At 39.3% G+C, this 24,973-nt stretch overlaps 1 protein-coding gene across 3 annotated transcripts in view; it reads left to right on the forward strand.

Moving 5' to 3' along the window:
- Positions 1–24,973, forward strand: part of PTPRG (protein tyrosine phosphatase receptor type G) — a 681,808-nt gene that overhangs the window by 153,005 nt on the left and 503,830 nt on the right. For all 3 annotated transcript variants that reach the window (XM_054595580.1, XM_054595582.1, XM_054595581.1), the window contains exon 2: positions 19,890–19,994. In XM_054595580.1, the coding sequence (XP_054451555.1) occupies positions 19,890–19,994 (105 nt within the window). The remainder of the gene's footprint in view (positions 1–19,889; positions 19,995–24,973) is intronic.

Consider the following 24,973-nt stretch of genomic DNA (forward strand, 5'->3'; position numbering starts at 1 on the left):
CACTGGGCTTCGGGGTGCCACTGTTTTTAATCTGAGCTGCTCTGATAGGTGTGCAGTGATACCTCATTGCTGTTGCAATGTCCATTTCCCTAATGGCTACTGTTGCTGAATAGCCTCCCATATGCTCATTTGCTGTGCTCTCCGATAAAATGTCTCTCCTTGTCCTATGCTCACTTTCTAATTGGATTATTTGTTTTTTTATTGTTGAGTTTTGAGCATTCTCCAAACAATGTAGGTAGTAGTCCCCTGTCAGATATGTGGTTTGCAAATATGTTTTCTCGTTCTGTAGTTCGTCTCCTCATCCTCTCTACAAAGTCCCTTAGAAATGTTCTCAATTTTCATAAAGTCTAATATATTTATTTCTTCTCCTGGATCATACGCTTGGTGTCGTTTCTGAGAACTCGTCACCAAGCTCCAGGTCCAGCAGATTTTCTCCTTTTCTATTTCCTAAAAGTTTTACAGCTTTACACTTTACATTCAAAGTTATGATCAATTTTGCATTAATATTTGCCTCAGGTATGAAGTGTAGGTCAAGATTCTTTCTTTTTTCCCCTATGGATGTTCAGTTACTCTACAGAGCACCTGTTTTTGAAAAGCTCGTCCTTCCTCCATTGAATCGCTTTTGTACCGTATCAAAAATCAGTTGTCTGTACCGTGTAGTTCTCTTTCTGAATTCTCTGTTCTCTTCCATTGATCAGCGTTTCTGTCTGCTAATACCACACACTCTTGGTTACTGTAGCTTTATAACAAGTCTTAAAATTGGGTTAGAGGGATTCCTCGCACTCCATTCTTCCCTTTTGATGGTATTCTCTTTTGAAGACTTGACACTTTTTGGCTCCCCCTGCCCCCCACTCCCAATTATTATTATTATTATTATTATTATTATTATTACTATTATTATTATTTTTTGTTCCTTGGGATGATTACTGTATCTAGTACAAATGACCTCAGTGCCCCTTGAGAAGTGTTCGCTTTAATGTGGCACACTTTATCCTGAGGATCAATTCCAGCAGATTGGTGATGTCTGCTTGTCATCTGTTTTATTTTATTCTTTTTGGGGAATCCAGTTTTGAGCAGCTCTGAGAGGACTAGGCCTGGCTCAGCAGGAGAGTGCAGTGAAACCTGACTGCTCTCTGCCTTGGGTTTAGGGTAGGCCCAGGGTGGCAGCTCGCTGGGTGTCATTCTTACTCGTACCAAGTGAGGCGCTGCTGAGTTGTAGCTGGAGAAGAGCCAGAAATTTATGAGTGTGGCTGGGATGGGTGTAGGAGGACAGACCTTCCCCACACATTTAATCTATAACCTATCTAGTTTAAATATTTCCAGTGAACTGTCATGCTGTATGACCTTCTGACATAAATCGGAGAGGAGCTGCAGTTCTTATCCCCAAACTTAGTTTCCTTAGTGGTTTCTGGGTAGCCACGTTGTCTTCTGGGCGTCTGGGCGTCCTGCTCTCTACCGTTTACTCTACTTTTCATGTTAAAGGATCTCTTGACGTGTGACTTGGGAATTTTTTCACCATGGCTGTAGATGTTCATTGCTTAATGGTTGAAAATATATGGGATTTGGATGTTAAAGTGTATCTGTAAGAATTGGGTGAATAATATTTGGGGAATATATTACCAAATCTCACTGTATTAACAAATATTATACTACTGTTAAGTGGGAAACACCAAAATAATTGTAAGTAGATCCTTTCTCACAGAGGACATAACCATTTTATAATCCATTAAAGACTTGTGATTGAATTGTATCTCCGTTATGGCCAGCCTTCTAAATGACCTGTTTGGGTACTTGAGGTTACACCATCAAAGGTTGTTAGTATTTTATATTTGCATCTCAAGAAGTCTTCTATGTTAGGTTGTGCCCCTGAGTTTGTGATGCATGGGGTTATTCCTGCTTATTAAGATTGAGCTGTAGAATTGAATTTTGATTATCTGTGCCATGTGTCTTAGTAGTTTGAAATGGAAGAGAAGAGAAAGATAGGCCTGGAGCCCAAATTGTTCAGGAGAGTAGTTCAAATCGTTGCAGTCAAATCATTATTTTCCAAAGTTTGTGACTCTTACACAAACTGAATTAATACGTATCAAATTCAGATCATTAATGTGGCAAAATATAATATAGGAAAGCTTTCTGGAAGAGGCTGGGTGCTTTTAGTTAATGCTAGAACGTGATTGCTAGGCTTGGTCCAACACTGGTTAATGTCCTACAGAGTTGTAAAACCATAACCTGTATTTCTTTTTTGAAACTGGACATAACATACAGGCTGATGTTCAACTTCACCAAATCTGGTGTTTAATAATGCGTAGCAAGTCAAACTATGGTACATTCCTCTAGATAATTAAACAGTTTGGGGGTAAGTTTGTTAAATTTGACCCAACATGGTATTGAAAGGAAATGCTACATTCTCCTCACTTTATTTCCATGTTTGGGATCATTTTTTTTAATCAGCAGTTTGTGAAACATCATGGAGACTGATACTTGCTGAGTTTTATCCATTTTACCTTTTTAATTTTGGCTAATGTTGGTAGCTGATCTACTTGTCTCCAAGGGGAATCAGTTTACAAGTTTGCAATTGAACTGTAGGTGATGTATACATATATATGTATTATATATATTTTTTTCTTTTCTCCTCTATCGACATGTGGCACTTCAGTCCCATCCCCATCCTCACTTTTTTTTCATCCTGTAGGAGTGCATTTCTTCTCTCTCATACTTACTTAGCATGCTGGCAAAGCAGGTGTGATGACTGGAGAGGACTGAATTACATACCGAGTCCTCAGCTATTTACTTGGGTGCTCTGAGCTTGGACATGACTTTGCCCCTGGGCACGACAGTAGGACACAACATCCTATTTATGTGACCTTGTGCAGATAAGTAAATTTTTAAGCCTTCATTTTGGTTATCTAAAATGGGTTGAACAATGGTGTTTACTTTGTAGGGATGTCACGAGGATCAAAAATTAAAGGATTAAAATGGTGACTAGCACATACTAAGTTTTCAGTTAAGATTATCTCTAAGATATATATATATAGTTATATAGAGAGATAGACATATATATCTGTATATATCTAATCTTGTTATTTTACATAGTAGATGTTCTCTAAAGGATTTGCAAACCCACTTGTTTAAAAGGACCAGGGACACACACCATAAATAACTGAAGCATCATATAAAATTAAGCATAGGAGCATCTGGCAACGAATACCTGCCATCTCAGCTGGGGACAGATTAGTGATTGGTGGGGATAGTGGTAAAGTTTATAGTGAGTGAAGGTGACCCAAAAACTATGCATCTTGAGCCAATTGTTGCCATATGCTTTGGTATGACTTGATATTAAAAATTTCTAAAGAGAATAATACTAAAGGCTGGATTGTCACATGTTCTTTCCCCTTTGTAAATGTGGGCAACTTTTGAGATAACATGCTGTTTTTATGCACTCCAGGTAGTGGGTCACCAGTTTGCCACATTGGATCTTGGTTGATTTAAATTACTAAACAAAAGATGCAAAGTTGTTCACATTAGACCATGTCAGAATGGGAAGTGACCATATAAGTGATTCCCCCAATGCCTGCTTTTTACAGACAAAACAATTGGGTTTGGGCAAAGTCACATGGCCTGTTAGTGGTGGTACTTTTAATTTTTATGGAAATGAGCTTTACTTTTGCACAGTCTTCTACTTTGAGAGTTAATAAAATCAAACACAGACTCACTTCTGAAAGATACACCATACATTAAAAAATGGCCCCATTGATTATTGGAACAAAGAAGAAAATATACCCAACTTTTAACAGTGGTTATAGTTATTTTTATTTTCTTTTTTATGCTTTTTATGTACTCTCTTTTCTATTTAATGTACTATGCTCATTAATGTGCTTCACCTAATGGGTTTCTACAATGAATATTTATTGCTTTTATAATCAGAAAAAGCAATAAATGCTATTAAAGAAAGAATTTATCGTGGAAATGCCTAGATGTGTGATAAGATTATTGATCAGTTTCATGGCCTCAAGGTTGTTGCCAGCAAAGTAATGGTTCATTATTTCATTTGTTCCAGCAAAGTGATGGTGCGTCTCACTGTTTTACTTAGGTATGTTTAGATGGGTCTTCCTCAGGTCTGCAGTGACTTCTTTGATGGAATGGGGTTTGCAGTCACTGTGGGCATATAAGTTGCTGGTCCCACCCCTGGCCAGCTGGCCTGCCAGGGATGCCGTCTGTTTTGGCAGAGCCAGGGACGTGTCCCGCTGGGCTGGAGCCCACCAACTGTTGCAGCCACAGTGCCTCAGCTGTTGTGCTTTTACACTAACTGTTAGTAGCCATGCAGATCTTTATGGTTCAAACCAGACCACATCTGTTGTGAGTCCTGTGACCTTCAAACCTAGAGCAGAAAGAAATGCAAAACACACTTTTTATCTCTAGGCTTTCTGCAGACACATCAGTTTAGAGGGCTTAATTAAAAATATTTTTCTAAACTTATTTCATAAAAGATTTTTATTTTCCTGTCTTCCATTAACTGTGGGTTTTTATTGTTGATGATTTGAGCAAATTAGTGTTGCTCAGGATATGGTCTGTTGACCACCTGCATGTGATCCCAGAAGGAGTTTTTGAAAAATTTATCTGGAGCCTCACTGTTGACGAAAAAATCATGATCTTAAAGATGTATTCCTGCACCAACACTTTAACCAGTGATTTGGGCATTTGGGCTTTGTCCTGTTCTCTCTCAGAGGGGAAGGCTTGGCGTTCCGACACTAGAATGAGTGGTCGAATGGGGAGCTGAGCACCCTCAGGAAGCCTAGAGTCTTTCAAAGGTTGCCTTTGGATGTAAAATTTGGGAAAGGTTCTAAAGTCATGTTACCTGGAAAATGTTCATGGTTACTGTGAGAAGGGCAGATATATTTCCAGGTTCAACATAGCGATTCATTTGGTTTTCTTTTCCAGAAACAATGCCTACAACCAAACTGTATTCTGTATGTGCTGTCCCCTTAACTTGGCCCCCTCTGAAAAACAGACTGGCCTCATGCCAGACACCGTGGTGTTGTTCCTGTTTTCTTCAGTGCCGAGCCATTAGGCCTCCTGTTGATTTATGAGCCTTACATTTCCATAGCTGAAGCCATGAAGAGACTAGTGGACCATATGCCTCTATAAAAATACCTCCTCTCCCCACTGAGTTAGTAGTCTCTTGAATAGAAGAGGGAAAACAAAAGAAGTGTAGCTTCCCTAATTTGTGGGAAAGGGGTAGAGGGAAGAGGGAGGGTTCACTAAATTGTTCTAGGTCACATTTGGTACCTGGGGTACAAGCATTACAGGAAGTATGTTACAAAAAAGACAAAGGCCTTGTACAGTGCTAATGTAACATGTTCCAGACAGTTTATGTGGAGATTTAGTTTTTTATTGTATACAGAGTATCCAAAATATCATTGTAACATACAATTAAAGTGACAAATGTTAATAATTTCACAATCGTGTGTGTGTGTGTGTGTGTGTGTGTGTGTATGTGTGTGTGTGTGTATCTCATCACAGTTCAGGGTGGCCTCATGTGGCTGGACAGTTCTAACAGATTCTTCTACTCCCCAATTCTCAGTTAAAATGGGAACATATGCCTGCGTGGAACATTTTTTTTTTCCCCTTGTTTTTGAGAAAGTGAATTGTTTTCTCGGCAGTTAGTTGGTGTTAGCGTAATGTCTTCCTAGGGAGGCTGTAGTGTTAGAATTCTCTTTGCAAGCCTTTTAATAATTTTCAGGAATTATCACTTTTATTATTATAGTACTTTTAGTTGTAACTATGTAGAGTTTTTATGGTAGGAATTCTTTCAGTGTGAAATCTCTTAAAAGGACAATTGAAAACATACTTTCTTTTGGGAAACAGGATTGGGGCATCTAAATTTTGTGGTCCTTGAGATGGAATATGTAAAATTAAAATTGTCCTTGGGAGTCCTGGTGCAAAGGTCACTTTCAATCAGTATAAATATATTCCGTGGTAACATTTTACATTCGGGTCTTTATGTATGTTTTCAAAGGAACCTAAATAGGTGCCATCCATATCTCTGTTATAGGCCCTCAGACTTTCTAGGGAAGCTCAGTGGAGATGTTTCCCCTTCCTCTATCTGTTTAGAGGGTGTGAGTCTGAATTCTTTTCTCTACCATGCACATGTAATATGGTTCTGACAAGGTGAATAATTACCTATTCTGTGCCTGGGGAAATGGGAATACCTAGAGGATTTATTTATTCCTCAACATTCTGGTGCGGGTTAAATGAGATAATCCATCTGAAGAGCTCTGTACATAGTCAGTGCTAAAGAAACATTAGCTGTCCTCAGCATCTTTCTTAATTATCTTTGTTAATTTTATAAACTAAAGTAGGGCAGGAGGAATTTTAGGAATGTATTTATTTCTTTGATATTGAGAGAGGTTTAAAAAGTATTCTTCTTCCCAAAACTGAAAATCTTTGTGTCTTTATTTCATCTACTGTTTTGTTCTGTGTTTGAACGTGTCTCAAGTAACAGCATCTCATTAAGAGCTCTGGTCTGAGTATTTCTATGAAAGAGTTCTCTGGTCAAGTGAAGGGAAAGTTTTAAATGCATTTCATAAAGTGCTTTAACTTTCTCTGAAACATTTATTTCTGAAGAAACTCAAATATCATGCATGATTTCTCAAACACGTGAAACACCAAAAATCTACAGCCTTTTTGGCTCCATTGTGTTAAATATCAAAGATTGGGTTAGCCTGAACAACATGACCATGCACAACAGGCTTAGGTTTCCACAGCTTCTAAAGCCAACCGTTCTCACTTTTTCACTTACCATTCACTCATTGATTATGCAGAGTTGATATTTTAGAACAAATGTGTTTAATAAACCTTTGTAAGTAATATTTAGAGGAGTGTATATTTCAGAATTCATTCAGGTTTTCTGTAATCTGCAGTCCTGTAGTTTTGGTGCATGTATTATATCAATTTGTTCCAGAGGATTCACTGCAGATGCTACATCTCTCTTATCTGCTATCTAAAAATCAAACCAACGTTTGTTTCATTCAATTTCACATGATAGGGAAGCTTTGAAAGTTACACAGTTGCCTTCCAGCATCATTATATGTACAAAAATAAACAGAGGAAACGCTGACCCCCAGTTTGTATTGCAGTTATGTAAGGATTTGAATTCAAGAGTAGAAAAGTCTCCTTGCAATTGATTTCACTCAGATTCTCGTATATAATTTTGTATTTGAGCTTTTAAAAGACATAAAACTGCTTTTTCATTTGATGTTTCAAATGGGTTGTGCGGTATAATTGGTTAGAGAAGATGTTAGAAGAAGCACAACCAAAAACAAACAAAGAAGCAAACTCTGCTTAGTTAATAGTTGCCATTTCTTCATCAGGAGAGGACTTTTGGTCAAATAGTTCTTTTTCCTTCTAAGTTATTTTTGTTGAGACTCTCTTTGAGTTAGTTCAAGTGAATAATCCCTCTTCAAGCAAAGCAGAATGCAAGATATTTCTTCTGCACATTTCTCTCTACAACTAAAGAGAACAAAGCAGACCTCATTCTTTCTGGAAAGGAGGTGAAACTAATACCTAATGAAAATGGAGATAACAAAAATGAACTTGCAGCCCTGGGGTTTTCTCACCAGCAACAGTGCAGTGGTTGCCTGGGCAATGCTGCCCAATTCCTTGGGTTGTTATTACGTTGATTGAATCAAACAAATTTATGGGAGGCCTATTTCTCAGTGTTTCGGGAGGGAGAAATGGACTTAGAATTTTTGAGAGAGATATACTTGGTAATTTATCTCTCTGCCTGCCACAAAGCATATTTGTTTCCGATTATATTTTTATGATTATAGACAGCTGTGAAAAATTGCTAAAGACAAAATCTTAGTCATCATTCAGAGTTGAGTTTCTGTGGATTTAATTTATTAATCACCCCCTACTTAGGTCGCTTACTGTTCTATTGCTCACACCTACCTGTGGAAGACAGGTGTGTTTTTTTGTTGTTGTTTTTAAAGTATCATTTGGGGGGGGGCAGAGAGAAGCCAAGTTGTGTTTAAGCCACGCGCATGTCTATATTTAAACAGTGTTAAAATTTTTATTTAAAAAAAAATCACCCTCCTAAGCTCCTCCAACATGCAAAGTAGGGTGTTCTGTTCTTCTGTAGGTATCATACAGGTAGATAAATTTTTTTGTATGATGTTGTGAGTATAGTTTTATGCCCTACAAAACTCTAACAGAAAATACAATGTGTATTTTTGCCTTTCCCCCCTCATTTTGTTTGCAAATGGTTGTATCTTGTTTGCCTCTCATTAACTGTTATCTTTTTTACTGACATGCATAAGCAATTAATTGCCTGATTAAGTAGTGCAAATCCTTATTCAGGTGATAATGGGCAAAAGGGAAATTGTAGAACATAATAGCAAATAAAACCAAAAACTAGGTGAGTTGGAATTTGGTCTGGTGAATATCAGGAGACTATTTGCTCTGCAAAGTTTTGCCTCCAGGAGCATTGCCACTCCCCCCCCCCCCCCCAACTGCGGTGCCCCCCCCCCCCCAAGCCCCCAAACACAAGTGGGAGTACACACTTAATGAATGCTTTGTCTTGACTCACCCTGGGGGCCAGGCTGGTGAGCCACTGTTTTCTGCTCTTGCCAGCCTCCCTTCAGCCTGTTCCCTGCATTAGCAGAGTCACCTTTTTAAAGTGTACTTTGATAAAGATGTTCTAAAATTCGATTGTTTTTATGGTTGTAGAACTCTGAATATACTAAGAACCATTATATTGCAATAAAGCTGCTTTAAAGGAGAGCATAAATCGGCCATAGTAACTCCTCTTGGACGCCGTCAGGTTCATTTCAAAGCCCTGAAAGTCTGGCAGGATGCAGCCCTTGTTCCTTTTTAACCCCAGCCAGTTCAGCAAGCCTCACCAGGTTGGCCTCACACCTTTCCTGCCTCAACATCCTGACATGTGCTGCTCTTTCCTCTTGTATTCTCTCCCGTCATCTTGCCCATGACTTCAACTAAAATGACATCTCCTTCCCTGACTACTGTCTAAGTACATTTCTTCTCTACTTGTATTCTCTGTAGCTCTAGCATGTTTGTTTTATTTAATTTTCATGTTTGTTTCACTATGTCTACAAACTATAATTTATGTACTTATTGGCTCACCCACCTAGTGGGATGACGCTGTGAGAAGGGAGGAGTGATGTGGGGTCAAGCCCTTCTGAATGCCGTGGTGTAGCGGCTTTGGACCTTGGAAAGACCATGAATGCTTGTGTACATCTTAACCAAACTCCCTAAGAATTTTTGTTTTGGCCAGAGGGAGTTAAGAACTAATGTATGTGAAGGTGTAAATTCTTTGCTGACCAGAGTTCTGGGGAATAAATAGGTATCTTCAGGCCTCTGGATGGTCAGGGTTTAAGTGGTGTCAATAGGAAGCAATAAGTTAACAAAAATTGTGTCTTTGGGATCAAAGAAATTGCACATCAGGGAGTACAGATTCAGGCAGAAGCCCAAATAGTGGCACCTCCCAATCCCCCACCGGAGAGGGACTGGGGCAGGGGTTTGTGGGAAAAGAGGAGGGAGATGAGGTTAAGTTGTGTGAGAGATGAGTGCATTGGTGCTAGATGAGGTAGATGAGGTGTAAGGTTCAAGCTGTACTGCCCAGACGGGCGGGAGACCGGAAAGGCTACATTTGTACTTCATGGATTGGTTAACAACGATTTGGGCCTCAGCAAAGTCCAGGTTTCATCAGTTTTTACAAACAGGATTTTCTCGTTCTTCCTGACTTCTTGGAATGTTGGTGATTTGGTGCAGGTAGGAGGAGAAGGAAGACCAGGAGCGTGGGGCCGCCGCTCCGCCACGGCTTCTCTGGCTCTGTTGTAACAGGGCTCCACTCGAGCCGTCTTTCACAGTGGTGCCTCTGATTTGGCCTTGGAAGTCACAGGTTTCTGGGTTTACTAAGCTGCTCAGGTCTATGCACAACCAAGCTTGGTATCTACAGGAAAGTGGTGTCATGATTGGAGTGACCTCTGTATTTGATCCCTGATCGGAGGGCTTAGAGCACATGCCTACAATGTGGTTTCTACCATCTCCTATGGTTGGGGATTGTCTTATGGATGTTTTTGTCAATGTGACACTTGCTACATCTGAATTCTGAAATGTGACTCATGTACTCTGAGTTGGCACGTTTTGCGGGGTTGGTGGACGTGCCATGGTTTTGAAATGGGTGCTAAAGGCAGTTAAGTAGGATTTTTTTCTGGTCCATTTCTTTTTGTTCTATTAAAAAATACCTATTTTATTAAATATTTTTCATTCAGTATTTCACAGGGACTATGTATATATAAATGACTCAAGTATACAGGATGCAGCAAAAGTAGGTTTACAGTTGTATGTGAAATGCAGTTTATTCTTATATTATTTATTATTGTACTATTTTTTTATAAGAACAACTGTAAATCTTCTTTTGCTCCACCCTGTATAAGAAGCCAAAGTTATAAAACTTATCCTTTATTTCTCGGTTACAAAAATCTATTAGGCAGTCACAGTTACAAATTTTACAGAGAAGAAAAAAAATGAAGATGATTTATTAATCAGTGTGTCATTTTATTTGTTTTTCTAACTCCAGTTGTAACTTTTTAAAAAGATTATTTATTTATTTATTTTTAGAGAGGGGAAGGGAGGGAGAGAGGGAAACATCAACATGTGGTTGCATCTCGCACGCCCCCTGCTGGGGACCTGGCCTGGAACCCAGGCCTGTGCCCTACACTGGGAATCAAAGTGGCGACTCTTTTGTTCACAGGCTGGTGCTCAGTCCACTGAGCCACACCAGCTAGGGCACAGTTGTAACTTAATATTAATTTTTTCTGGAATAAAATGCCTTTCTTTTTTATAGACAATAACCAATGTTTGTATAATTGTAACTGGATACTCTCCACATCATGTTAGAAAAATCACTATTTTTCTGTTAGTATTATTGTAACATGATTTTACCTTTGTTGCCAGTGGTGTTGGGAAGAGTAAACTAGAGACTACTTTCTTTTGAATTTGTTATGTCTTTAGTTTTCCCAGGCATATGTGTAAACTTTTTCATCTGTGATGTTTAATTTTTGGCAGGTGGAGTAGCTAGCTATTCATACAGATATTTTCATAATTCCTAAAATTCAATTTTGTGAAGAATAGTTGTAATATAATGACACTTAAAAAGGTTTGAGAGTAATATATAGTTTAGGGATATGTGTTCTTGGGCAGGTTATATACTGCTTCTGAATAATTGTACATAAGCCACAAGATTATTGGAAGAATTACATGAGCCATTGTATTGATGGTGCTTTTAGTAGTGCCTACCTCCTAGGCAATAATTGATTTAGTAAGCAACTTATTACTGGGCCAGGCCATGGGTGGCGAACTTAGATGTCCCTAAGGAGTAAACAGGGAATAAAAATGATCAAATGGGAATGGGTGGAGTCACAATTCCTCTCTAAAAAGCTAGTTGTTATTCACTTGGCATATTGTTGCTATTTGGGAACAAAGTTCAGATTTCCTATTAAAAAAATACAGATACTGGAACTCCCCGTGGTGGCAGTTACTTAAACACACATGCATACACATACAGCAGGTGAAACAAAGCATCTGGATCAATGGCTGTATTTAGCCTGATGGCTGCAGTATGCAATCTGTGATCTGTATTCGCCAGTTCTTTTGATTATTAAGGATTCAGAGAGGTGGTGCAATTGTCAAATGGGAAGTGTGGATTTGTGGCAATTGACATTAGCACAACACTATCTGTGACTAATCTGCATTTTCCCAGGAATCTTATAAAATCAAGAGACACGGTTCTTTGAAAACCAAACTATTAAAATTGATTGAAAGAATTGGTCAATTTATTTCTATCTGCTGTTATACAATATTTGAAGCCAAGTATCTGATTCTTTTTAGAAGGGTGGCTCTGATCCCCTGTGTAAGTCAGTTTTCTCAGTGTACCTTTTCTTGAACCTGTTGGGAGGCATGCATTTTTATTTCTGAAGTTTTAGAATTGTTAACCTAGTTAATAACAGAGGCATGGCTCTAATTTTTTGTTCCTTTTAGTCCTGTTTGCTTAAAAAAATAGATTCCACCTTTTGGAATCAGTGTTACTTTAGAGTAAAATAATGAAGAGAGAATTCACTATTTTCCTTCTTCTTCTGACTTAACTCATTTTTACAAGTCTGTTTTTTGTTTCTTTTTCCCCTAGGATACTGCATTGCTATGTGATTCCTCTTTCCCTCGAATTGCCAATAAGTTTCAGTCATGGCTCTATGTGAGGTTTCTTTATCACTTCGGATGATGAAAAGACATTTTTTTAGTTGAGACAATAAGTACAATTGACTATGACAAAGTAGGTGATTTACTGTAATATCTATTATATTTGAGGTCAGCTCAATATCACAAATAACTGAGGGACTATTTCTAATGAAGTAGTTACAAAGGAATGCACTTCTTGATTTTACTTTTTGAGACTCTCACTAAGTACATTTTACTACAATTAATTGAATGCCAGGCACAAAGGAGATGAGAGGCTGATTAAAATATTTGATTATTTTAACTATAATTTGATACTTTAGCCCATTGTAGGCACAAAAAAAGATAAAGATTTATTCATTTTAGATTATTGTGTGGTTTTAATGTTCTTAAATGCTCTTTAAAATTTAGAGAAAATTATGCTTGACAGTGATTTCGCCATCCTTGAGGGATCTTTAATTAGTTTGTTGTGTGAGCAGTTATAACAGATACAAACAGCCTTCTTAACTGCTTGTCTGCCATTCTGGAAATATGCATTCTGGATTTGCAAACATGAGCGCCTGTTATTTTTAGTGGGCTGGTTTCTGGCAGTACCTCTGGCAGTGAACTAGGACTTTTGTTACATGGGAGCCATCCATCTATCATACTAAGTAAATTTCATTCTGGAACCAGGGAACCAGAAGTTTTTGTTTGATGTTTTCAATTTTGGATGGAAGCAGACCACTTCTCCCAGGTGTCTAAGTCCTTTGGAATGACATAGAATTGGACATGCAGTTATAAGTGGAAATACCTATTTCAACTGTCACTGATCTATTTTGCTTTGAGTACAAGATGTGTTGTAGAGCATCTTGTAATGCAGCATGTTGTAGATGGAACTTTGGGCTGTTCTCATCATAAACTTAATTCGTTTCACTTCTACCTGGCCTCTGCCGTCTCACCCCCTTTACCCTGTGGGAGATCATGACTTAGCCGTGATCAGTGGACATTGTCAGTTCAGTGTGGTGAGATGACACCTGATGTGGAGCAACGCTGTGTTTATTTTGAAATTCTTGGAGTGACCACACGTCTTCCTTTCTTGGTGGGCACCTCAGACTTCCATTCATTTTTTTCAGATATACGAATGCATGTATGTAAATGTACCAATTTTGTTAAAAACAGTAAGGCATCAGTTGTACTCTGCAATTTCAATTCATGCATTTGCAGTTGTGGGAGAAAAATATTTCTTTTTATCCCACGTACCGTCAGTGACCTGTCTCTCTGACAGTGAAACCCAAGAAAAGGCATTTATGTCAAGAATGATATCTAATGTGTTTAGAGGAGCTGGTTTCTTTGTATGAAAAATATTCGGCATGCAAATTAACACAGAAGAGTTAACACAGCTTGAAACTCTCTTATCCCCCAAGTCAAAATTTCTATGAAACCCTGAGAGTAAGGATTACACAGAATCCTTCTTTCTGAAGATTATGGTTGAGGCAGATGGGATGCACATCTGCTTTTATATTCCCAGAATAAGAACACTTCTTGTTTTAAACTATGTCTGGTGGCTCTGGGAAATCAAATCATGCATATAGGAAATGGTTTTATTGATATCTTTGGAGGCAGGTAACCCAGAGGATATTTTTATAGGAAAGGATTGGGCCTTTGGGTTTGGAAACTTTTATCTTTTTTGCTTCAGGCTGGAAATGAGGTATGCTTGGTAGAAGTTCTCAGAGGTGATAGAGTTTATGAAAACTACCTGGTGAAAATACCTGTCACTCTGCATAGCAACTGGATTCCTCCTGCTGAATGAGGCATACGCACGGTGGCCAGTTGATGCTATTGGTTTTAAAATCTCCACTTTCATCCAGGCTGGTGTGGCCCAGTGGATTGAGAGCCAGCCTGTGAACCAAAGAGTTACCTGCTCGATTCCCAGTCAGCAGGGCACATTACCTGGGTCGCGGGCCAAGTCCCCTGTTGGGGGCACGTGAGAGGCAGCCACAAATAGATGCTTCTCTCCCTCTCTTTCTCCCTCCTTTCCTCCCTTTTCTAAAAATAAATAAATAAACAAATAAATCTTTAAAATCTCCACTTTCATCCTTTCAGAATTGAGAAACTCAAATTGTCCTAGAGGGTGGGAGTAGCTGGATTTTTCCATTGTAAACTCATTTCATTATTACAGGACCCAGACCCTTGAAGGCTGCCCAAGTTTGATATTTCTCATGCCCAGGTTAGGCAGCGCGTGTGCGTGTGCCTGCCTGTGCACTTGCATGTGCGTTTGTGCATTTGTGTGTGTTGATTAGACACACTAGATATGACTTCTTTGAGGAGCGGTCTGCGTCCTTGTACAGGACTGAACGTTCTTTGTGCCTCCTGCCCTTGTTACCTCACTGCAGTCTCAGCTCTTCCAAGTTTGGTGACCACACTTTTAAAAGCCCCCCTGAGCTTTCTGCTGATGGACAACTTCAGCTCTTGCCATGGGCTTGGTGCCATAGAACATGGTAGGATGTGTTGGTATAACCCCAGCTCCTCCTCCTTGTTAGACACATGATAATTAAGGGCAGATTTACAGTTACTGTCTGTTCTGAAGAATGAAACTACAAACTTTCATAAGCATGCTTCATTTTTAATTGTATAATTAAGTTGCTGACATAAACAGGGGTGCAGTTTTACATTAAGGTAAGGATCCGTAAAGGCATGCATTTGCATAATTTAATTTTCTGCACAGAAGATATTGAAAATCAATAGCATGATTCATAGCCTTACCATACATATCATTGCCATGCTGCCGTTGGTTGGCTGTTTGAGTTTAGAAGAGTGCATAGAGTATTAAAATTGATTGAATTTGGTGTGCTGAGTCTGTATCTTTACTTGGGAACTGCAGATTGTTTCTTTTAGCAAGTCTCTGCTCCTTGCCAATAAAATAGTAAGTGCCTTAATATATTTGATACACCTTTATTACTGCTATTCAAATAATAATTTTAAAAATTTCTTAAAAATCAAATCTTTGTCATATGATTAAAATACATTTGGAACTAAGATTTTGTTTTCTTTTAAATATGCAAGTGCCAGTAATCCATGATTATGTTCTCATTCAGGGAAAAGGAAACCACACATTACTGACATAGATGAAATAAAAGGGAACACTAAATATAGTCATCTTTAATGTATAGTTTATGTGTTAAAAAGAAATCTGGTGCCAGGGTGATAAAGTTCGTTGCTACTCTTTTCATTTCTGAGTTGTCTCTCCAGACAATTGCTTATCAGGTCCGGGGCAGGGGGGCGGGTTTGTTATTTCCTGCTTCATGTTGTAGATGGTTGTGTTCTGGAGCTTTTACTTGTGGCTTATATGACCACAGTGTATACATATACCCTTACCCCCAGCACAGACACCGCCAGCCTCCTGATTTTTCATGCATTTATTCGTTCAGTTACTCACTCACTAGTTACGGAACACCCGCCATACCTCAAGCTCCATGGTGGGTGGTAGGTTCGGAGTTCCTTTATCTCCAGGGAGCTCAGGCCATGCAGCATGCTCTTCGGAAGCACGGTTTCCTGTCCGTTCTCACCTCGCTGTGTCCAGCCCACATTGGACCTCGGTGCTCTGGGAAGTGAGATGAAGATGGGGGCGTAACCACCTTCCTCAGGATGGCCCTCTCCCCCATATGGCTTCTTATCCTTTAGTGTGTATAGAGCAAAACCGCACTCTGACTTTTGTCCCAAGTTGAACTACCTTTAGACAGGCGGTGCCACGGCTGGCACACAGTGTGATGTGCACGGATGGCTGGGAAGGTACCTGCTGATTGGAACATGGATGCCATTGATGTGCAGTGTCAGGAAGGACCTTCTGACATGTATCTCCCTCGTTTCTTGAATTAAATATATTATGTCGTTTTAATTTTTTAATAGTACAATATTTTATTGGTTTGGGTAGCTGGCAGGTGTTGGAAACCCACACCTATGGCCCCTATCCAGGCCTTATGGTCTACTTCTCAGTACTAGCAGGTCGTTGTACTTACCCAGTGGAGCTCTGGACTCTTGTCACTTTGCTTTCCAGGCAGGACAGGGAGTGTAGCTGCCAGTGTGGGAGCCACGCAAATGAGAGATAGGCCTGGCAGCCTTTGTTCCCCTTTGCCCCGCCCTGATTTTCTCAAAGTGTCTGGCAAATGGAAAGCACCTCCTTTTCAGGAACAAAACAGGACTATTTGTGGAGGTTGTGATATGAGATGACATTTATTGTAAAAAGTATAGGAGTTAATATCCTTGAGTATAACCTCATTCCCTTTACTAGGATACTCAGTTCATTTGTTAGTTTTCTGGCAGAACTTTGGTTAGTTCAGGTTTGTTGGTCTAGATTCTGAGGTTGACGCCACACTGGGTTGATTTCTAGCCAGCTCTTTACTCGTGTTAAGACTTAGCGTGTGAAGTTACAGGTTGCGTGGTCGGGGCTGAGAGTGTCAGAGCTGAACTGGACCTAGGTCTGGCTCATCAGGGAGGTTTGTGCTTCTTATTTCTGGCTTCAAGGGAATCATCTCGGTAACTTAAAAAAAATACTGATATCAAGGTGTACCCCCTAGACCAATTAAATCCCAGTGTTTGCAGGTAGGGTCCATGGTATACGGTTCTTTAATTTTTTAATTTTAATTTTTTTTAAGAGTTGAGAGTCAGAGCTGTAGTCCATCAAGGGCATTTTTGGATGGAGAACTTAATGATCATGGGTTTAAGTGACTTTTCTGAAGGTCACCAGGTTATGGTTAGTGTCACTTGTGGATCTTTTGAGTATAGGAGACAGAAAAGTAAACTTTGGGTGGGTAATTGGTTTATGTAAATATGAAGCTTCCATGGGCTTGGTTTTAAATTGGCTTTGTCCCTGGCTAAAAATTTGCCAACAAGAATCCATCTTTAGAGGTTGCTTCTTCTGGCTTGGTTCCACTCTTGAGCTACTCTTCTGATCTCTTTCTTGACCCTCATTCGCCCCAATGAGGCTTCTAGTTCATGCTATAATAATTCAGGGAGAGAGAATAATCTCTCTGATTGGCAGATGGCCCCATTTCTAAATACGGCATTGGGGCCGGGGCAGTACAGTCTGACTGGCATAAGCCAGTGTCTCCCCCGACCTGGAGCTGGCAGGGAGAGGGGCGAGGGGGCCAGGCTGTTCAGGGTATGATTCCTGGCTGAGGGAGTGGGTGGGAGGTATGATGGTTAAAAAGCAGTGACTGCACCAAATTGCCACTATGTTATCAGGCATTTAAAAGCACTGTATATAGTTCTGGCCAGGTAGTTCAGTTGTTTAGAACGTCATCCCCTTATGCTCAGGTTGTGGGTTTGATCCAGGGTCAAGGCACAAAAAGAATCAATGAATGCATGAATGGGTGGAGCAATAAATTGGTGTCTCTCTCTCTCTCTCTCTCTCTCTCTCTCTCTCAAATCAGTAAAAAAAAAAAAAAAAAAAAAAAAAGGAAAGAAAAGAAAAAAGAAAGGACTATATGCCCATGCTGAGTTAGGTGCTCTGCTCACGGTAGCTTGTGTATCTTTATAACTGTCCTATGGGGTTGGTATTTTTATCTCAATGTGACAGACACGGAAGCCAATGCTCAGTCACATACATGAGTGGAAGTCACATGGATTACTCCCAAGGTCAAGATACTCTTTTTACTCAATGTCCTGATACAAAGAGGAAGAATTATTTGGGACCGACTAGAATGAACTAGCTCTAAGATGCTTAGTAAACAGATATATTTAAAAAGTTTCCTCATATACATGGAGAATAAATAAACCTAACAATTATTCATTTGGTGTGCTTTAGTGTATGGGAAAAAAATTAGAAGACTAGTTGGGAGATTTAACTTTATTTTTATTATTATTATTTTTTAATCCTCACCAGAGGATATGTTCACGGATTCAAGATACACACACACACACACACACACGAGAGAGAGAGAGAGAGAGAGAGAGAGAGAGAGAGAGAGAGAGAGAGAGAGAGAGAAATACTGATCAGTTGCCTGCTGCACATGTCCAGACCGGGGGTTGAACCCGTAATGTAGGTATGTGCCTTGACTGGGAATTCAACCTGCAACAATTTGGTGTACAATGATACTCCAACTAACTGAGCCACCCGTCCAGGGCAGGGGATTTTATTATTCATGATTCCTAGAGGCTTAGAATGGTCAACTTTCTGGGTCTGTATATGGCTCCTTTGCAAAAACTGGAATGGAGTGGATGGTAGGTACCTAAACCTTCATTATACTTGAAAAATGAATAGTGACTTAGATTTTGACTTTGTTATTCAGGACCAATGAGCAGGTATGAATAACACTAGATTTGCTTTTTAGATGTGTTTTAGGATTCTAAAAGATTCTTCTTTTTCTTGGAAGGGTTCATCTCAATGGACCATCTTTTCTCTTTGTTCAGTCATTACTTCTCTTAAAGCCAATCTTTGCCATTCTTTGCAATTGACATGCAAGCATAAAGTATTGTACATGTTTTCTAATTTTCCTCATGACTGTCACAGTGTCTACAAAGGTAATGCCATCATGGTGAGATTATTGTTATTACTCTGAGTAATTTGGAATAGAAAATGTATTGTGTTTCTCTGGTGCCATCTTAATCTTTAATTGACTGTACAGTTCCCCCAACCATTTTCTTTGCTTTTTAAAAGCACATTTGATTTTGTTTGGGTGCATTTAAATGTTAACATAGACAGCTGGGATGTATTGTTTGAAGTGTAATTTCATTTCATTTTGGATTCTGGGCACCTGTGATACTTGTCTTTTAAACATCAGTGCGCTCAGGTGTGGGCTCACAACAAAAGAATTTTGCATCCTTGATGGGATGGGCGGGGAGGGCTTTGAACACTAGAGCTGGCAGATGGGAGTCCTCCACAATGGCACAGAAGATGGGATTCATTTTGAGTTTTCAAAAAGTACATCATTAAGCAGTGTTTCTTTTCTACTGTCCTTGGAGGGTTTTGCATTTGTCCAACAGGTGACTGACTACTTGGGTTTCAAAGGATGTGAAGGTCTGATACTTAACATGGGGAGTCGCCTAGGCCTCAGACTGTGCTTGGAGTGGATGGCAGAAGCCCTGGCTTTGATGTAGGCATGCTTCCGTTCGGTTCCCTGACCTGCTGCATCCTTACCTTTGTGACCTGGGACTCTGAACCTTAATTCCTCCATGTGTAAAAGAGATGGAATGACCCTTGCTCTCTGCAGGTCAAATAAGTCTAGAGGCCCTTTGCACCTATGCATGTAGTTGGAACCAAAATTGCAGGTTCCAGGTCTACTAGTTGTATGACCTCGGGCAAGCTATAGTTAACTTCTCTAAGCTCCAGTTTGCTTAAGTATGGAATGGTCCCACTGTTGGGATCATTGTGTCTACTGCCTGGTGGTCTGTTGCAGATTAAATAAGATAACATACATAAAGTATCTAGTGCATTGCCCTTGGTACAAAGTAAAGACACATTTTAAGCTGTGATTAATATTAATAGTAACCATGGTAATTTCTCTACAGTCTTCTGTAGTTATTTTTCTATAAAACCAAGAGGTTCTATTCAGTTATTTCAAGGTCTGTGAGTTTGGGAAGTCACATAGCTGTGAGCTTTTGATACCTTCTTGTGTCCAGTAGGGTGATGACTTTGTCTTACTGTGGCTTTCCTTGTCTTCCAGCATTGACAGAAGGCTACGTTGGGTCCCTTCAGGACAACAGACACAGCAGCTCAGCGCAGATACGGAGGCGCAAAGCCTCAGGGGATCCATACTGGGCCTACTCCGGTAAGTTGATTTGTTGTGACCAGGATCACACAGGCCTGTTAACATCCCATTAAACTCATTGGAAAGCATGCTTTGCTTTATTTGTTCAAGCCTTTTGTAGTTCCCTAAAAGTGGTAATAGTCAAGCCTGTTTTGCCTCAAGGTTATTCAAAAACCTTAATTTATCTCTCCCACTTGTTTTCCCAACCTGTCTTTCCCTTAAATTTATTTTCTGAACTTTACTTGTTAATGAGTTATTGTAGGAAACTTGTAATTTTCCAAAAGATGTTGCTATTTCTTTTCTGTTGTTCTCCAGTGTCTGTGATTTTAGAGAGCAGAGAATATAAGGCTAGTCTTGAGCTGCTAAATATCTGCTAAATATTACAAAGGATCACATATCAAAATGATCTATTATGCTTTAATCTAAGAAATACAACTTTAGTTTTCAGATCAGCTCTTAGTTGAATATACTTCAGCCCTCTAGTCTATGATTTCTGCAGTTTTTTTCATTTTTATTTTTACTCTTAGCCTTTGAACCAGTGAAGAGAGAGACCACTACAGGGTGGGGCAAAAGTAGGGTCACAGTTGTGAGTTCATGAAACACAGAGTTTATTCTTGTATTATTAGTTATTAATTATTGTACTATTTTATAAATATAGTTTTAAGGTTTTATTTATTTATTTTTAGAGAGGAGAAGAGAATGAGCAAGACAGGGAGAGAGACATCAATGTGTGGTTGTGTCTCGAGCTCCCCCTTCTGGGGATCTGGCCCATAACCCAGGCATGTGCCCTGACTGGGAATTGAACCAGCGATCTATCTTTTGGTTTGCAGGCCGGCACTCAGTCCACTGATTCACATCAGCCAGAGCTATTGTACTAGTTTTCACACAAACTGTAAATCTGCTTTTGTCCCACTCTGTATAATAACCATGGTGAATATTACATTGGTAATAATTTTATTACATTATAAAGAGGGGAAAAATGCAGACCTACAAGAATACACAAACCTTTCTAAATTATGCCTCTAACAACTAGCAAAAATTTGATAGGTGACTTCTGTTTCTAAAACAGATTTTGATGTTCAGTACATGGAAAATGTAGCTAATTAAGGAGAAATACTTGAAGAAGATAGACCACTTTGGAAATTACTTTGGCACCGAATAATCCAAATTCTTTATATGAAAGGGCTTGGAGGCAGAGTATTAGTCTTAATAATAAATCTATGTATTTTGCAGTGTTGTTGCATACAGAGCTGAATGGTATTATATTCATAATGATACTCGGGTTTGGAATCTTGAATTTCTACCTGCAAATCCTCTTAAATTTATGTCAGTGTAAAATTTATAGGCCTGATCTTTAATTACACCTTATCTATTGGTTTTTTTTTGCATCCTTTTGTCTATTGATAAATCTCCTGCCCCTACAGGGAGAGTAGGCTATCTGTTTTGTTTTGCAAAGAACAGATAGTGATTCTGAAGTCTTCCATCACACCCAGCTCTTTGTGATTAGAATGATCTAATTAAAGCCTCTTTGTCAACATTTTTGATAAATGAAGGAAATTGGGAGATGAAAGCCAAAATTACATATATATATAGCTTCTTGCCAAGAAACCCAAAGAAAATTTATCTTTTTGTACTCTGTGGCTTCAATTCAGTTAAGAAGAGGCAAAAAGTGCCTGCTATTTACAGTTCATCAATTTAGAATACTAATGCTGTTAGTCGGAAATTGGAAGTTACATCCCATCAGCATCTCCAGTTGAAAACATCACTGAAGGAATGAAAAGGCTTCAAGTCTTCCCATCATTTAGTTAAGAGTGGACACAGTGGTGTGATCTTTCGGATGGTGTAATTGTTGATGTTGTTAACTCTAGTGGACTTAATGAGTCTCCTTTTTGTAATTCTGGAATGCATTGTGTCTGGATTTGGGAACATTTTCTATCGATGGAAAAGTTTAATATTTCAACCTCAGGGGTTTGCATGCTGTTCTGTAAAGGTGCAAATATAAGTATCTTAGGCTTTGCAGAGCGTGTGGTCTCTGTTGCAACTATACAACTAGCCATTTTAGTGTGAAAGAAGCCATAGGTAATACTGGACAAAGTGGCTCTGTTCCCATAAATTTTATACATGAACATTGAAATTTGAAATTTATATAATTTCATGTTGGGAAATATTATACATCCTTTTGTTTTTTTTCCCCTCAACAATTAAAAAATAAAGAAACCACTCATTTTGAAGGTCATTCTCAAATAGTTGGATAGGGTCCACAGGCTGCAGTTTGCCAACCCCTGCTTTAATTGATTTTTTCCTAGGGTTGGGTTAGGACAGTCATTTGAGGATGCGGAAGAATATGCTGACTGGTTTGGAAGAATTAGTGGGGTGACTTACTAGGCATAATGGAGAAAAATCAAAGAAGAAGAAAAGAATGAGGAAAGTATCAAATGGCATTTGGTCCTCACACTTTAGTTCTTCCTGGAACTTCTACCATGATTGTGCCTTTAGCTGTTGCTCCACATCTGTGGGTGAAGAAATATAAAACTTCCTCCTATCTTTAGAAGGTTCTTCTGGCTAGGCTAATAATCAAAATGACATAAGGCAGAGTAACAGGAGAAAATCAAGTTTTAATACACGTACATGGGGAATTTATATAAGCATAAAAATTCCAAAGACAATAATACAAAATGCATATAATAGTCATTCTGGACTAAAGAAGTAGGTGGAGTAGAGGTCTAGGACTTCTGAAAAGAGTTAATGTTTATTTTATTTTTATTTTTTTATTGTTCAAATACATCTGTCTCCATTTTCCCATCACCACTTTCCCCTGCCCCACCCACCCCCACCTCCCACCCTCAGCCCTTCCCCACTTGGCTTTGTCCATGGGTCCTTTATACATGTTCCTTGATTTGACCCTTCCCCTTCTTTTCGCATTAACCCCCTCCCTCGTTCCCTCTCCTTACTGTCAGTTTGTTTTTTCTTTCAGTGTTGCTTGTTATATTTTTCTTCCTTGTTTGTTTTGTTGTAAAAAGGGTTAATGTTTAGTAAACAAATATTTGTTGGGCCATCTTGAAAGATGGAACTCAGAGGCCTTTGCTCAAATGGGCCTTCCCAGGCTCCTCCTTATCTATCATGGGATGGTTCATATTTAACTACAGTTAGTTATCTATGGTGATATCCTTCTTCATGGGGCAGGCCCTCTATCTAAATTCTTTAAGGCAGTTAAGGGGAAGGTCAAACATTTTTTTCTTTTGTTTCTTAAAATTAACCAGCTTAACATAATTAATATCTCTAAAGGCATGTTTTGCAGTGTCAGCTTCTGCTTCCCCTCACACCTAAATGGTGGAATGTTGGTTCTTATGTCCAGAAGACTTGGGGTCTATCAGAGATGTTGCCTGTTACTTTCGGCACATCAAACCAGGGCCTCTAAGACACGGTAAAGCAGATGTTGGACAATGAGCTGCAGGTATATAGCTCTAGGTGTAAGTGTTGCTTGAAAAGTGGGGCTGCCAAAAGAAAGGCTTGTTTGTAGAGGGAAGTGTTTTGAAATGCAGCAAGAACAAAGCAGCCCCCTTTGGAATGATCGGTTTAATGGTTCAGATTTTAATCTCATGCCTCTAATTCACAGATTTTTCTTTGTTCCTCCTAAGGTAATGTTTTGGTGGTATGGTGTGTGAGAGTATGAATTTGAAGTCACATAAATAGGTTATGGTTTAAATCTAAGTTTTATCTATTAATATCCTTATGACACTGGGAGGGCATTTAATTGCTTGGATCCTCAGTTTTACCATCTTTGAAATAGGAATAATTAATAGCACTTACCTCATAGAGTTGTTAGGGTGATGAAATGAGATATGTGTGAAAATTTAACAAATATCTGGCATAAAGTACCTAGTATTATTCTTGCTCTTTTTGACACTATTGTTATTGTTGTTACTGGAATTGTCGCTGGGTACCTGTGATTGACAGTGGGCGGTCACTAGGTAATACTGAGAGCTAAGTCAGCTAAATTATATCATTCATAATTTCCAAGAATTCCCCATTTGGGATTTGGGAATGGGGGTTAAGCAAACTATCCTCAAGTTCAAGGGTTTGTTGGCAAAGTACAAACCACTGCCTACTTTTGAGAATGAAGTTTTATTGGAACACAACCATGCCTATTCCTTTGGGTAGTGTTTTGGCTGGTTTCATGCTACAAATAGAGCTGAGTAGTTTGCATAGACCTTTGAACAAAAAGTCTAGAACATTATTATCTGGCTTTTTACAGAAAAGCCTTGCCTTTCTGTTCACACTGATACAGTCCTGGTTTTGGAGCAGATGTTAGCCTGACTCAAACGGAAGTGTTCAGAGATTGGGAACATGACTTCCGCTCCCCACGCCCTACCCTCCACCTCGCCTCCTTGGGCCTTGCATTTCCCTTGCACTGGAATATCCTCGGCAAGTTCAGGTTAGCATTCAAAGTGATTCTGGTGGTCCTGCTTTTGGAGAGGACTTGGGAGGAGTGAAGATGAGTGAGTGAGATGTTAAAGGGATGGATCTGGGAGATGGGTGGATGTTGGCTGTTCTGGGGAGCCCGGGTTATTGTGTCCTGCTGTAGGTTGCCTTCCTGTGGCTGGGGTTTGGTGAATGTTGCTTGATCGGGTTATTCCAGTCGCATTCCACCCCAATCTCATGAGAAGAGTTGCGTTAAGTATTTAAGCTTGTTTTTAGGACATTATTTACAGTAGCAATTCATTAATACTAGGGCATCTTTTCACTTTAAAACTAGCCAGGTTGCATCATCTTGGATAAGGCATACATCCCATTTATATTTGAAGTGCCAAAAACCTTTACTTATTTAGGCTTATCAAACATACTTATTTAGGCTTATCAAACAATACCATTGTGAACACCAACAGCTTTTGCACAGAGGTCTCTGGAAGAGCCTGGAGATACGTGTTCTAGTCCTGCTGTTAACATCTGAAGATTGGTTATCTCTCTATGGTTCTCAGTTTGTCTACAGTAAAAAAAAT

The sequence above is a fragment of the Pteronotus mesoamericanus genome, unplaced genomic scaffold (genome assembly GCF_021234165.1).
Source record: "Pteronotus mesoamericanus isolate MK-2021 breed Mesoamerican mustached bat unplaced genomic scaffold, CSHL_Meso_final scaffold_54, whole genome shotgun sequence".
NCBI lineage: Eukaryota > Metazoa > Chordata > Mammalia > Chiroptera > Mormoopidae > Pteronotus > Pteronotus mesoamericanus.